The sequence below is a fragment of the Melospiza melodia genome, chromosome 4 (genome assembly GCF_035770615.1).
Source record: "Melospiza melodia melodia isolate bMelMel2 chromosome 4, bMelMel2.pri, whole genome shotgun sequence".
Lineage (NCBI taxonomy): Eukaryota > Metazoa > Chordata > Aves > Passeriformes > Passerellidae > Melospiza > Melospiza melodia.
Genome location: NC_086197.1, coordinates 10,414,488 through 10,430,074, shown reverse-complemented (window position 1 = coordinate 10,430,074; position 15,587 = coordinate 10,414,488). Strand labels below are relative to the sequence as shown.

The window sequence follows — 15,587 nt, the reverse complement described above, 5'->3', positions numbered from 1 at the left end:
CATTTAGAAATGTTTCAGAAAGGCAGCTCACAGCTGATGAGCTGGGTCTTGAAGGCTGAGCCTAAGATTACTGTGTTTGGGAAGAATGCCAGATTTGAGTGGAATTAATCTGGGATTTGTGAAATGGCTCCAGCAAGCTGATTTATTCTAAAAAGAAAAGCTGTTCAGGAAAACCCAGTGATAAAAAAGTACTAGTAGGAAAAATCTCTTTCAGAAGCTTCTCGTATTTCAAGAGTTTACCTGAGGGGTTTTTTGGAAGAGTAGCTTGTTCCAGAATTTCTGCACATCTGCACCTTCTTTACCTGTTCCCTTCCTGGCAGTTGTGATGAGCAGTTCTCAAGGCCCATGGGAGGGATTGTTTGTCTTTAATGGGCAGAAGCACTAACAGCACACAGCCAAATAACCTTGGGTCATTTGATAAATGCACTCATATCTCAAAAGTATTTTCATCCCAGGGCAGGCTCTTACTTGCAGCTTTTACACAGATCAATGTTAGTGCTTCTGTGCTCTTCTGCCTTGTTTTTTGACCTCCAGAAGGGCTGTGCTGTGTTCTCCAGCCCCTTTTTGTGGCCTGCTGTAAACACACTTCACAGAGTTCAAAGCTTCTGAAAACAAGCAGCTTTCCAGCACGGCTGTGCTTGGTGTCTGGCTGGCTGTGCAGGGATGGACAGATCAGGGTGGGGGTGTCCAGTGAGCTCCCAGCCTGCCTGTGCACATCCAGCCAGGCAGAAAATCAGACTGACACAGGCAGGGCAGCAAACAGGGCAGAGCTATTTTTGAAACAGCACAAGAGGCGAGGAAAGGGACTAGGTGATGAAAATCCTTTCCAGATGAATTAATGTAGCTGCACTAATCTTTGTGAGTTGCTCTGGGCATGGGCACCCACTGGGCATGTGGCTTTTTTTGGAGGAAGGGGAATATATGGTTATATTTTATTTTTTCCTTCCTGTGAGGAGAAGGTTCATTTTCACCCTGTGGTGTGTTTCTGGGGTTGTTGCCAGTATGGGAAGGCAGTGCTGGGAGCAGGGCATGGGGCCAGGATGGGAGGGGTTGTGTTCTGAGAAGGGCCAGGAAGAGCCTGGCAGGCTGGTAGCCACAGGGAAGTGTTGGAGTGTTTGAATTTTTTGAGATAAGCATCTGCTAGTTGACAGTAATTTGCTTGAGCCATAAGGGCAATGTGTAAACCTGGGAGTCTCCAGTGACTCATGGTGCTGTGACAGTAAGAGGTTCAATTTTTTGTGTTATTTTGGAGCTCTATGAAGTTGGGTCTTTCCTGCAGCAGCTGAGAGCTTGCTTAAAAGTGAGAAGCAAGAATAGCCTGTCTGGTTTTCTGTGGATCTGGAGCAGAGGAGAGCTTCACAGGACTCAGCTCTTCAAGGGCAGACCTGAAAAGCTCTGTAGTGTCTCTGGTGCTGTCTCATCCCTTGGCACCATTTGGGATTTTCCTCAGTTTTTAGGTTGAAGTCAGCCTTTGCCAGGAGGGGAGTAACCAGTCAAAGGTGAGGGGTGAGCAGAGCCCTTCCTGTGCCTCCCTGCAGATCTGTGCAGTCAGAGTCCCACAGAGCTGTGTCATCCATTTGCTGCATCATCCTCTGCAGCCACAGTGCAGCTGCAAGAGCTGCCAGGGCTCTGCATGTGTGCAAGGCTTGGGGCTCTCCTGTGAGCTCAGGAGGCTTCTGGGTCCAGGAAAGCATCTGACTGAGGATGGTACACAGCTAACCAGAAGCAAAATTTCCAGCTCATGGGAATAAAGGTTTACAAATTGGGTAGCTATGCGGCAGGTTTCAAGAAATTGGCATGGCTTATGGGAAACAAGAAATGTGATATCCTGGAGAATGAGAAGTTGCTTTTTTATTTTCCACGCCAGTCCCACAGAGATATGGTGCTTAGATGGTGTATTGAAACAATGAGTGTTCCCCTCCCATTCTCCCTGCAGGCACTAAAATTGTAATTTAGCTAACTTTGATGACAGTGTGGGACTGGAATGTACTGGTGGGTTGGTGAGGGAATGGCTGGCATAGTTTTATGCTCCCTCTTTCACTAATTGCTCTGAGGGGTTTGGCTGCAACTCTGGCATTTACCTGTTTGACTCTTAAGTTTTAGCATGACCTCTCTTTAGGAACAAAAAGCATGCTGGGCATTCCAGCAGGTTCTCTAAACAGATAAATGGGGGACACACATTTCTTCCTCCTAACTAGTGGGTCCACTGGTCCTACTCAGACCTTCTTCCTTCATAATCTTGGGCCATTGCAAAACAATACCCAGCAGGATTTACAAGTAGCTTTGTTCTTTGCTTTCCCAGAAGCAGTCAGGGCTCTCCAGACACCGACAGGCAGTGTGTGCAGCCTCTCCCCGCCCCTTTCCTCTTTTCCCCTCCCCTTTCCTCCTCTCCCCTCCCTTCTCTCCTCCTACCTCCGCTGCCTCTTTGCTCTCCCTGACTCCTCCAGGGCTGAATGCTGCTGCATCAGAAGCAATTCTTGGTCTCCTGGAAAAGTGCACAGTAAGACCAGTCTGTTGGTAAGGATTTTTTCCCCTCTTCCTTTCCCACCCCTTCCCAAATAATTTATTTCTTCTCAAGTTCTGCAGATCCTGTTTTCCATGACTAGATTTCATCTTTTTAGAAATATCTGGGAATGTCTATAAGGAGAAAAGAGTGTAAGTTCTTGGAAACTAGCTGCCTTTCTTTTTCTCTCTGGTTCCCATTCCTGTTACCAGCCCCTCTGCCTTCCCCTCGTTTGAACCTGTTTATCAGAGTGGAGTTAATAAAACCTTTCTTCTCAGCCTGGGAGTTACATTGTGACCCGTGGCAGAAATTGTCTCTACCTTCCCAGGGATTTTGTCTCATGGAGTTGAGACCTGGATTTGCATTTAACTACTTAAGTGCCCATGCTGAAGGGGTAAAAGTAAATTTGCTTAAAATTTCCCTAATGTTTACAGTTTCCTATCTCAGCCTCAGAGGAGCTGTTCTCTCTGTGTCTCCAGTGTTTTGTCTTGGGCTTTGCAGCTGGTTTGGTTGTTTTCTTTGCTGCTGGTGATTCAATAATGCACATATTACAGGGTGTTGACAATCAGGAGGAGAAAGAGAGCAAAGAGGCAATTGTTATCCTAGGGAAGTGAGGTAGTCAGTTTGTGCTTCCCAAGATGAAAATCTGCAGCAGTCCAGGTGTCTGCCCTGGGAATGACAATGCAGAAATAGAGAGACGTGCTCTGCTGGAGGAGGAGAAGTAAGTTCAGTGTGGCAGAGAGGCAAGAAAAGGCAGTCTGGTTAGAGGAGTCCTAGGAAGGAGTTTTCCTTTCAAAATAATTCTGCTTTATCCTTGTGTCATGGAATACTGCAGCGAATTGTCCTCTTTTATTTACATGTAACTTCTTTGGTACAGTAATAGATATTTTAAATTTTTAGGCACTGTGGCTGAAGAAGGACATTAAATAGTAAAGGAGCAACTAGATCTCCTTTCTCTTTTCCCTTCCAGCAACTTCAAATCTAAAGAAGTGGTCTATAAATAACTGAATTTACCTCATTTTAAACCCATAAGACTGAAACCTAAAGGGTGTTGCTTTGATGCTGGCTTTCTGCAGGTTGTAGAGGTTATGTTGGAAGGCAGGGATGGAAGAGGATAATTTCTGCATTCCTTGAAGGGAATGAGAGCAGTGCCTGCAATATCAGAGTGCTTTGATGTGGTTCACTTGACCTTCTTTTCCTTTTTTTTTTCCTTAATAAAAAGTGCAATCCTATTTGTAAGAACTCTGCTCTCTTTTTCTTGGCTCCACCTATCTTAACAGTTTCAGAGGGATGAACAGAGAGGCACAGTAAGCGCCTGAGGGCTTTTTGGGACTTCTTTATATTTTAAAATGTTTTGTTTTGTATCTGAGTGTTGTCAGAAGCTGCTTTGTAATCCATTTCTCTGAAGGATTAGCTGGGTGGTACTGTCAGATCTGACTTCCACGAGGGTCTGAAAGGTTTGGTATAACTGGGCTGGGCATGGAAACAGGAGCACCTGGAGCCACAGCCTGGGCACACCTGGGTGGGAGTGAAGCCATTCCTGGGCACAGGTGCCCCTGCTCCAGCACACAGCTCCTTCTCTGCCACAGCTACAGATCATGCAGGAAGCACATTCCCAGTTTGTTGTTGTGGGAAGTTTGCTTATTTCCCTGTGGGAGATGTCTTAGGATCCCTGGACATAGGCCAGTTCTTGCCTCTTGTTTTTCAGACTGGATTTTAGCACAAAAGCATTGGATGGGTTCCCAGTGCTCGTTGCTGTGACCCTGTTGGTGTGGGGCAGGTGGCCACAGAGGCACAGAGGGTCCTGAGTTGGAAGGGACCCACAAGGATCCCTGAGTCCAAGCCCTGAACCACACTGTGTGCATGAGAACACTGTCCAAGCACCTCTGGAATTTCATTTCTCTCTGGGATGGGTTATGTTACAAGATAGTCAGTGCCCTCACCTAAGAAACTTCCTAGCTGAGTTGAGTGTTTGAAATTTTTATCATAGCCAAGATTGCTCTCCTGGGACACTGTGTTCTGCAAGCATTTCCTCTTGAGCCTCAGGATACTCTTTTTCTCAGGGATTTTATGTGGCTCTGTCTAGTTTCATGTTGAGGGGCTGAAGCTCAGGGAACATCGAGGCTTTTTCCTCTGGTGGCTCTTTCTGACTTGTACAGAATTTTTGCCTGTGTTGGACAAAATCAGGGTCTGGGGGTACAGGTGGCTTGCTGGGCTGTGTATTTTTCAGGTGGGGTTTTTTGTGTCTTCAGAAATGAGTTTTGTGTGAGTTGCCTATCCATAGCCATCCTTGTTTCTACTTAGGAACTGAACCAGAGAGACCAACTGAGTTTTAGGAACACTTACAACCAAACCCTAGAAGAAGCTTCAACAGCAGTTAGACACAGTGTTTTGCATTTTCCTGGTCTTTGGAGTTTACAGGGTAGGACATTCAAAGTCTGCTCTAAGATGCAGCAAATGCTCTATTGGACACCTCAATGGGGATTTCTTCTGTTCTAATCTCATCTCATCTCATCTCTATTATAGATGCAATGTGTGTTACTACTCCTACTATTTTTTGTAGAGAAAAGAGTTGCTTTTATCTTTGAGACATTCAGAATTTTGATTTGAGTATCTCTTGGCACCAGCAGCAGCTTTGCATAAATTATGCTGAAATGATTGTTTTGTGAAATAAGGATTTTTTTTTCCTTATGTGTAGTTAAAGGTTTTACTGTTTAGCAAATATATACTATAGGTAATGAGCCTGTTTGTTTGCATACACTTAATAATAGACATATTGGAAAACTATGAAAGATAATATAGACAACATAAGAGTCAGTTTCTATGTTTTGGGGGAGGTTTTGTTATGTTTGCTGTCTTTAAATCGTAATTGAAAGTTAACAGGTGTTTTTAAGTAACAGTTCTGTACTATATTATTGTAGGAGCTTTCAGACCTTTTTTTTCATTATTTTGTTACCATCTTGCTGCTGTCCAGTGTGGCTCACCCTACTGGCTGTAGCCTCTCCTGAGAGCAGGTGTGCCACATTTGTTAACAGCGCTTCCTGTCACTTGTAGAAATGGAATTTGTGGATTGTGGAGCATTCCTGGGTCAAACCCCATAGGCTGAGCACAGTGATTGATTTCTGTAGCTGATGTTTTCCCCAGGACTGCCTCATGGGATGTGGCCTTTCTTGCTGTGTTCTAGCCAAGCGGGGAAATGTGCAGTTCTCTGTCTCCTAAGGTGTGCCAACTCTTCCCTCAAGTGGCAGTGGTTGGGATCAGGAGTGGCAGGAACTGCAGTGAGGGACTCCAGCTTCTCTACCACACCTGATGTGGTTCTCTAAACCACTCCCAGGTTTGCAAGTTTCCAACCACATGTATGAGAAAGAGCAACCCTGATGTTTCTGGTTTGAAGCAGTAAACTGTCTATTTACAATAAACAAATCAGATAAAGAAATGCTTACATACGTTCCTTACTATTAAATATAAAGTGTACTATTAAATATAAAGTTACATAAGGCCTCCTCAGGTTATTAAATCCTTCCACATGTTCCATCCTGTCCTGAAATAATCTGCCTGTTGGAGATTTGCTTCTGGGTCACATCTGTAGATGAATCAAGAGAATTGTCCTAAATGTCATTCAGTTTTTATCGCAGCTGCTTTAAAAAGAAAAAAAAAAACCCCACCGAAGTGCAAACCTCAACTGAACCAGCACAAAATCCCAGCTTTATCCGCTTGACTTTACATATTAAATCTTAATTCAGCTCAAGAAATATTAATCATGGATCCTAAATAATGCCTATTACTGTCTGGATTTTCAATTAAAGCTTCATAAGCTTTTAACGAAAAAGTGCTGGCGTTGCCAGTGTGTCAGCTCTGCCCCAGCCTTCCCAGCCAGGGAGATGTGTCTGTCCAAGGCTGGGGAGTTGTGGCCCTGAGGCACTGACACGGAAGGTGAATTGTCTGCAAGGACAGAAAGGAATCAGCCAGGCTGCATAAGGCTCTGATTTATAGGGAGCCAGCAGCTGATAACTCTTTTGAGGTCAGCACAGTTTGCATGAGAAAAGGAACAATGAAACTCTTGAGTCCCTTTGGCCCTCCTGCTGAAGGCAGGCTGTGGTGTAGTGTTGCTACACTTACTAACAAGGTATTTGAAATTAGGAGGATGGCCCATGTTCCTTGTGTAACCATCTCTTCATTTCCTTACCCTCTCCTGAGCAGTTTATCCTGCATGTTACCCTCTGGATGTGCCCAGATCTTGCCTGTATTTTGTGAGAAGCAGATCTCCAGTGAGAGTATGTATTTAGAAGTGTCAGCATGGTTGTAATTTCAGGGCAGTCTCTGTCCCCACGATTACAGGTGGCTCCATTCTCCCCTCTGTGGGCTGCTGAGTCATGGCTCAAAGCCTCTTGGCTTTTACAAGTGCACAGTATGTGACTTTAGGGGAATTCAGGCCATCTCAGTGTAGCCCTTGTTGGTGGTTTTTTTTTTTTTTGTTTTCTACAATCACCAGAGCTCACAAAGCCTCAGCACATAGTGTGGTTTTGGAATATTTTTGTATATGCCTCACGCTGAGTGAGTCAGTGCATGTGTGCACTTCCACTGGAATGTTAAGAGCAGAGCTGCTATCAGTGGTGTGTGTCCTTGTTCTTTCTTCCAGTGTCACACCACAGACATGGTCTAGTGTGTTGGGATGTGGTGTGGACAGGAGATAAATTCATCCTGATCTGTGGGAGTGAGGAGCTGGACAGAGAGGAGGATAGTACAGAGGTTCAGGAGACTGCAGGTTTTACCCCTAATTATTTTGTTGTTTAATTGCAGTTTTTCTGAGTCTGTATCACTTGTGGAAATAAAGAAGTTACTTTGATTGTAGATGTCTGTTAGTGACTTATATTCCAGTGAAAGTATTTCCTACTTAACAACATGCAGGGCAAAACCTGCTGGCCAAAGGAGTGAGTGTACAATCTTTCAGTGTCTCATGCTGTGCCAGTGAGGGGAGGCACAGGAGGCTGGGAGGGAGCAGCTGGCCTGAGCTGGCCAAAGGAATATTCCAGACCATGGAACATGGAGCCCAGTACAGGAACTGGGCTGATTGCAGGGAATCAGTATTTTACACTTGCAGTTTCTCCAGCTGAAACCCATTGTCAAATTTTAGGATGCCTACAGATTTTTCCTAGCTAAATAAAAGCAAGCAGACCCTGTCACCATCTCTGGGTGTCTGTGCTTGGTTGCTTGTTTCAACTTCAGTTGTGTAGCCAAAGTTACGATGGCAGTTTTTGAAAGTGAACTTGTTGAAGAATAGCTAAAATTGTAGTAAAATACTAGAATTATTGTAGATACCAGCTTGTTGGTACAAAGTAGAAATTCAGGTTTCACATAGCACTGGAAATGGGATAAAATTAATATAAGAGGGACGCTGTTAGGTGAAAACAGACAAGCAATAGAGAGCACTTGCCCAGAAAGGAGTGGGGAGTGAGTGGTATTCAGCTGGGATCGTGTACTTGTGTTTGCTTTCTTTTTCTTTGTTCCATTGCAGTTTGGTTTCAGACAGCAGTGTCTTGTCAGGTTAATAATGACCATGTGGTGCATTTTGGTGATGTCATGGTGATAAAGTCAGGGAAAGGAGCTCCCAGCAAAGCTCATGTAAGGGGTTCCATTCTCCGGACACGCCAGCTGGACCAGCTGGGTTCTGTAATCCCTACTGAAATGTAGGTCAGGCAGCTGCTGCTCCTGCAGAGGCCCTCTCATCTTTCTTCCAGCTCACCAAGTTTCCAGGTGTCCTGTTCTGCTCTGTCCCATACAGAGGGAACGCTGAAGGAATCACTCATGTGTTGTGTCCTCCTTTTTGTTCTTAGGGAACAGTCTTCACTTTGGAATCTGAAGAGGAAGAGTATCCCGGGCTGATTGCAGAGGACAGCAATGACATCTACATCCTGACCAGTGACAACTCAGGGCAGGTGAGCCCCCCGGAGTCCCCCACGGTGACCACGTCGTGGCAGTCGGAGGGCCTGCCCGTGTCCCTGTCAGCCAGTCAGAGCTGGCACACGGAGAGCCTGCCAGTGTCCCTGGGACCTGAGTCCTGGCAGCAGGTGGCCATGGATCCCGAAGAGGTCAAAAGCCTGGACAGCAACGGAGGGGCTGAAGAGAGGAGTGAGAACAACTCTTCCAACTCTGACATTGTTCACGTGGAGAAGGAAGAGATACCAGAGGGGATTGAGGAAGCAGTGGTGCCAGCTGGTGCTGTAGAGACCATACAGGCAGCCTTTCCAGAAACCTCTGCTTCTTTACAGGAAATAAAACCTCCTGAAATTGCTGCTGCTGAAAAAGCACATCCCTCTGCACTTCTGCGTACAAAACAGGAGGAAAAGGGAAAAGCAGCTGAAGAGCTTGTTGAACCTGAAATCCCCGTGTTAAGTAAACCTGTCCCAAAGTTAGCCCCATCAGAAGAAAAGGCTGCACCAGAACCTGAGAAAATAGTGCTTCCAGGGGAAAAAAAAGCAGGGAAAGAGGGCCATTTGGAAGAAATAGAAGAGAAGTCCTCGGCTGCAGAGGAGAAGCCTATCCTGTTGCCAGAAGGGAAATCCATACTGCTGTACGGCGGGGCTGCCGCGGTCGCTATATTGGCCGTGGCAGTCGGAGTAGCGCTGGCGCTTAGGAAAAAGTAACGGAGCTCTCTGAGGAGGAGGGAGGAGAGAAGAGAGCACATCCAATTTTTGTAGTTGTGTTACCTAAAGGTTGAGCTGCCTGCTGTTTAATTGGACATTTGAGTAACTCAGTGGTGATGAGGTGAGGTTGTTCAATAAGCCTCCAGCTACGGACAATCATGTTTTTAGTAGAATCGGGGCGGGGACTGGTTTTTCGTGATTAAAGTACGGGGGTATTTTTAAAAAAAAAAAACAAAAAAATCTGCAAATTTAAGAACTTAAAGTGCAGGTGCTGAAGAAAGGGGTGCTCATACTCTAGGAACTGGAACAAAAAATCCCCAGGGGAAGGGGAGAGCCAGCTGCTGCCAGCCCCTGGAGATTTTGGCTTCTCAGATTGACCGCTATTGCAGCTGTGCTGTCTTGTCATTTCCCGTTGTGCCCCCGAGCTCCTCCTAACCAACATTAGCAACCTGAGTCCTGTAGCGAGAGGCTGGTGTCCCTTTTGTCTCAGCTTCCTCTCAGGTACAGCACTGCTCCTCATAACCTTCCAGGTTCCTCCTAAGCCCCAGTGGGACAGTGCTTATTCTTACCTCTTGGCTCACACTGGTTTTGGCCCCTAACGTTTACTGGAGCCCCATCCTGTGAAGATGCTGCCTCTCTCTAGCTGTATTATCTCTGAGCATCCTGGTGTTGCTGGGGCAGAGGTGCTGCCCAGGAGGGTGGGAGGGACACTGCTGTTTGCTGGTTTGAGAATCCATTTGCTCTGCTCCTGCCCAGCCCACTTTACTGCAAACCCTTCAGTTACCAGAGGTACGAAATTGATGCTGGACACGGTGCCCTTGGGATCGCTACTCTGATATCTGGGGTATATTCAGCAAAAATACAGCAAACCCGTGTGGAAGCAAGGCCAGTGCCTCAAGTGCAATTCAGATATTAAATGCTCTGCTGTCCTGTGTCACGCTGCAGTCTGCATTGTCTTTCCCAAGTTAAGCACAGAGTGTATTTAGTCCTAACTTGGTCTTGCCTGTGACAGCATCCCAGATATATAAAGCAATGGATTCTAGTAACTGAGCAAAAGAGCATTAAACATCTCTATCTGCTTGTTCCTGACCTGGCCCAGAGTGCTGTTCAGTGTGACTTCTGCAACTGTGAATCTGTAATTACCTCAACTTACAGGTTCACAAATCATGAGCAATTAACTTTGGCAAAAAAAGGAAATCCCCCTTCCTGCAGTCACAGCACTTGAGGTGTGTGTGGAGAGAAGCCTTTCAGGTATTGCCCTGCTCCTTAGTGGGATCCAGCTGCAAGTGTTCCTCCTTCAGCACATTGCCTGTCCTTGTCCAGCTGCAGCTCCGTGGGCAACACCTTGGGCTTCCCAGGCAGAACTGATGGATCTCTGAGGGTTGGTGCTGGCACTGTGGCTTAGACCAGATGGAGGAAGGTGAAAGGGAACTTGTGATAATGTAAAAAACAAAACATGAGCTTATGGGGAAGTCTTTGCAAAGCACAAAGACAAGGTACTTTTATTTCTAAATAACCATATCCTGATGAGCCTGTTTCTTAAGGGATCTCAGAATGAAGAGATCTTCGCATATTCTCTATCTTAGGATATTCTTGCTGTATTTTCCTATCCCAGGATGCTGGAAAGTTAGTCAGAATGTATCAGATTCTGAGGAATTATTTTTGTGTAAGCTTTTGTGAAATGGATTTTCTAGAAAACTTACTGGATTTTGAACTGTGTGTGTGTGAAGTTGACTATTAAGAGGAAGGGTTGTGTGTATACTGCAGCTGTGGACTGAACTTGGAGCTCTGGAGTTCTGGACTGTACTGTTGATCATTGATTGCTCTTCTTCCATGTATAAAACATAGCAAGTTGGCCTTATCAGAAAAAAGAACCCCAAATCTTTTATCGCATTTCAAAATGGAATTGACTCTTTTTTTTTGCCATTTTCTGGTGCCCTGCTGGTACTTATTGCTGTGCTGTGTCCCAGAAGGGGTCATTGGGACCTCCTCATCCCACAGGGGCTCTCTGGTGTCTGCCTCCCCACCAGGGCAGTTCCCCTCCTGGCCCCTTGCAGGAGCTTCCCTACGTGGAGGAGAGGTCTCTTCATCTCCATCTGTCATGGACATGCAGGAACAGTTTTGTTTCATTTCACGTGTCCTGTTTATTGTGAGTAGTACACTCCCTGAGGTGGCAAGGGCAGCTTTATTTATTGCTTGGTCAGTTGGAGCAGGGCTGCCCCTCTCTGTGCTTTGCTGAAGGCTTTGGGTTCCTCTCTGGGCACAAACTGTTCTTCCTGAAGGCAATGAAGCTGCTTTTGGTACAGCCCCACCTCTGGGCACCCAGCAGGTTACTCTGAGGCAGAGATGGAGTCTGAGGACACTCTGGATAATTTGTGTACCAGTGGGGGAGGGTGGAGCTGGTGTGATTCATCTTCTCTGTGGATAGGGTTGTTTCAGTAGTAGTGTGGAGATGGGTAGAGGACAAACAAGAATAAATCCAAGCTGGCAAGGGAAGAAGTTAAAAACTTTCTGCCACAAGGAGCCCAGTGGGGCATGAAATAAAAAGCATCCATGCACAGCAGTGAGAAGGTGGCAGCAGTGGTAAGGAAAAGAAGTGACTGTGTCAGGCATTTCCGTGGTCAGGCAGAAGCCTTGAGTACCTGTGTGTTGCTGCATTTCATGGAGCATCAGTTGCACTGTGTTTTGGTTACTTGGTCCTTTGTTTATAATGTTCTTTTCCTTCTGGGGTCTTTTAGATTTGGCAAATCAGTGAGAATTTGAACTGACCACATGTTCAAAAAATTTATTGCATGAGTCTCTTTCCTCTGGGAGCACTCCACTAGTTAAAAAGGTCAGCTGTGGGGTAGAATTCTGCAGAGTTTGGAGTCCTGTGGTCAGAGCTGGGCCAGGCCTTGTGGAAGGCACCAAAGGGGGGTAAGCTCAGATGGCAGTGTTCCTACAGACCTGAGTGAGAGGCTGCTCTGTTAAGAGGTGAGAATTAGAAAATGGAAGTTTTCTTCCCCCATCTTCAAGTATATTACAGTAACCTTAAACTGCAGGCTCCAGTTACCCTGGAAGGTGTGATGCAGCCTCTCCTTAGTGGATCTCTCCTAGCTGGCAGAGGGGAAGCAGGAGCTATACACTTGCAAAAGGGCATATAGAATTACTTCCACTTGTGTTGCTCATCCCCTTCTCAGAAGTGCCTCAATATCTGTCCTCTAGTGGCCTGTACTTTAACAAAATATCTACCTTAGACCCATTCTGTCTTCACTTTATCCTTAGCATACCCTAAAGCTGAGATGCTAAAACAGCAGAGGGCTGGATCTGTGAAAAAAGTGGGAAATACTTAAGGAACTGCAGTGGGCAGCATGCTCAATAAGGAGCTGTCAAGGGAAAGACTTTCAAGGTAAGGTGCAACTTAATTCAGCTGTGCTTAATTCTAAGCTCTGCTTAGCTGGGCATTGTGGGAGCTGGGCAAGGACCTTCTTCAGCTGGCACTGCAGGAACAAGAGGCTGAGAGCAAAGACAGAATTCCTGTGTTGCCCAAAAGCCCAGAGTGCAGATGAGGGCCCTGTCCCAGCCAGCTGCAGCTCCTGTGTGCTGGGTGGAGCCTGCTGGGCTCCTGAGGCCCCTGAGCTGTGGGGCAAGTCAGCACTGCAGGAATCCATCCTTGCTGTTTGTGAGGGCTTCGTTTTTCACTCTGGCTGTGCTCAGGCAGCTGCAGCTCAAGTGCCAGGTGGAAGCTGCAGTGCTGAGTGCTCTTACACAGGACAAGTTTTGCTGCCAGAATCCCATTTCCTTCCTTTCCCCTGATCACAGCTAGGCTAAAATGCTGGACTGGATTTTTAAATTAATCAATGCTTTCTAGTGGTCACAAATGAAAAGTTTAATTAGTACTAAACAAGCAAGCTGCTGAAGTTTGGTCTTCTTTCATCGTAATGATTGTAGAAGATAAAATAATCTGAGGTTATAAACCTTCCCTATATTCAGTGTCAGTTACAGGGTTATGGCAGTACTGGCAAAGCCCTAGTAAAGTAGATTATTGCTGTTCTGGGAAAAACTAGAAATGCTTCTGGCTCTGCAGTCACTAAGCCAGAGCAAGTTCCTGTTAGAGTTTCAGAGTGTAATTACTACAATCTTTTGTTGTGAAATGGGGGACTGGGTGGAGAGGTGCACGTGGCTGGCCTAGGTGTGATGCCTACAGGCAGCAGAAAGCCCAGGGCTTCAGTAGAATGTCATATTTTGAGCTTTGTGTCTGCTCTTGTTGGAGCACAATGGGAGAAAGTATTTCCATTGATGGTCTGGATGATGACATTGAGTTTAACATCAGCAGATTTGCAGAGGACACCAAGTTGGGTGCAAGTGTTTGTCTGCTGGAGGGGAGGAGAGCTCTGGGAGGGACCTGCACAGGCTGGATCCATAAGCTGAGTTCAGTGATAGGAGGTTCAACAAAACCAAGTGCCAGGTCCTGCACTTTGGGCACAACCCCTGCAGTGCTGCAGGCTGGGGACAGAGTGGCTGGACAGTGGCCAGGCAGGAAGGGACCTGGGTTGTGACTGACAGCAGCTGAACATGAGCCAGCAGAGTGCCCAGGTGGGCAGGAAGGCCAATGATGGCTCCTGGCCTGGCTCAGGAATGGTGTGGGCAGGAGCAGGGCAGTGATTCTGCCCCTGCCCTCAGCACTGGTGTGGGCACAGCTCCAGTGCTGTGCCCAGCCCTGGCCCCTCAGCTCAGGAGCGATGCTGAGGGGCTGGAGTGAGTCCAGAGAAGGGCAGCGAGGCTGGTGAGGGGTCTGGAACACAAATCCTGCAAGGAGCAGCTGAGGGAGCTGGGAGTGCTCAGCCTGGAGAGGAGGAGGCTCAGGACAGACCTTGTCACTCCACAGGTACCTGAAAGGAGGGAGGAGCCAGGTGGGGTCAGGCTCTTCTCCAAGGCAACAGCAGCAGGACAGGATGACACAGCCTTAAGCTGTGCCAGGGGAGGTTTAGTTTGGACATTGGGAAGTTCTTCACAGAAAGGGTGATTGGACATTGGAATGGGCTGCAGGGAGCTGGTAGAGTCACTGTCCCTGGAGGTGTTTCAGTAAAGACTGGATGTGGCACTCAGTGCCATGGTCTGGTTGGCAAGGTGGTGTTTGGTCATGGACTGGAGTCAATCTCAAAGGTCTTTTCCAAACCAGGTGATTCTGTGAAACATGGAGGGGTGTGAGGCACAATATCTGCTCTACCTAATGAGGGCAAAAGCTCTGCCTTGGACTGCTTAATTTCAGCATCAGGAAGGTTGCAGGAACAGTATTATTTTGACTTAATGGATGTACCTGTGCTTAAGAGTGCAAGCTCTGTATTGCCATAACAAAACAAAAAAAAATGGAAGGGGGCTGTTTATAAAATTTAAGCTAGCACTACTTGACTCAGGTGGAGAAGCTCTCAGGCCCAGAGGAAGCAGGGACTGCAGGGCCAGGTCTAGGCAACAGAATTCAGTTTGTGTCTGGTACCTCACCAGGACTTGGCTTGGAAGGGTCAGTAGTGTTAAGTCCAGAGGAACCACAACACATCACTCAGCTCCACCTGGTTAAGTTAAATAATTTTATCACTTTTTTTTTTTTTTTTCTACTTAGAGCTGACCATCTCTCAGTCTCTTGGGCAGGCTGACTTGCTTCCTCCAAGCTAGAGGTCTGTGGTGATGCTGTAGAAGTGGGGGAACTCCTGTTGGCTTCCAGTGGAAGCTGCTTTTGATCTCCCTGCAGTATCTGCAGGGCAGGCAAGGGACACTATCAATGTGGACACAACAAACTGCAGAGGATGCATCTTACTGCTGTACCTTTAGGGGCTTTGCCCTCAGTTTTAACTTGCAGGATAAGCTTTTATTCAACTGTAAACCTAAAAACCCACTCAGACCAAAAGAATGCCACTTGATTTGTTAAGTAGTAAAGACTAATGGGACTGACTCTGAAGCTGCAGGTTAGGGGATCTCTTCTGCTGGGTGCAAGCAAATAGTGACAGACTTGCAGGGCTTTTGGATTCTGTTCTCAAGAGGCCTGCCTGGGGGAAGAGACCCTGACTGGTCCTCAGGTCACCCATTATCCCAGGAACTCGTCACACTGCTGTTCCTTCCAAGTGCAAGTGCAGCCCTCGGGGGAAAACTGTCGAAAGCTTCTTGTGCCATTTGGTTAATAAAAGTGTTTCCACCTTGACAAGAAAGTTCTTTACAGCTTCATCATTCAATATTCAGTTCAAGTGAAGGGGTATGTACATTTTTCCCTCTGCTAATGGGACACTGCTGTAAGACCATGCTCCCAGGTTGCACTTTAATAAATGGTACAGTTTTCAGAAACAATGTGTAGACTACTTCTGTGCTTCCACTCTTCCCATTTTAGTGCAGGCACCAGAAGAAAAGGTGGTTTTACTTACAGGAAATTTGATTATTCAAGGCACAGGGACAGGACTAGAGTGCTGTCT

At 46.5% G+C, this 15,587-nt stretch overlaps 1 protein-coding gene across 2 annotated transcripts in view; it reads left to right on the top strand.

The window, feature by feature from the left end:
- Nucleotides 1-15,465, top strand: part of BCL2L13 (BCL2 like 13) — a 38,868-nt gene extending 23,403 nt beyond the window's left edge. For both annotated transcript variants that reach the window (XM_063153829.1, XM_063153827.1), the window contains exon 7: nucleotides 8,338-15,465. In XM_063153829.1, the coding sequence (XP_063009899.1) occupies nucleotides 8,338-9,147 (810 nt within the window). In that variant the 3' untranslated portion in view covers nucleotides 9,148-15,465. The remainder of the gene's footprint in view (nucleotides 1-8,337) is intronic.
- Nucleotides 15,466-15,587: the final 122 nt, after the last annotated feature.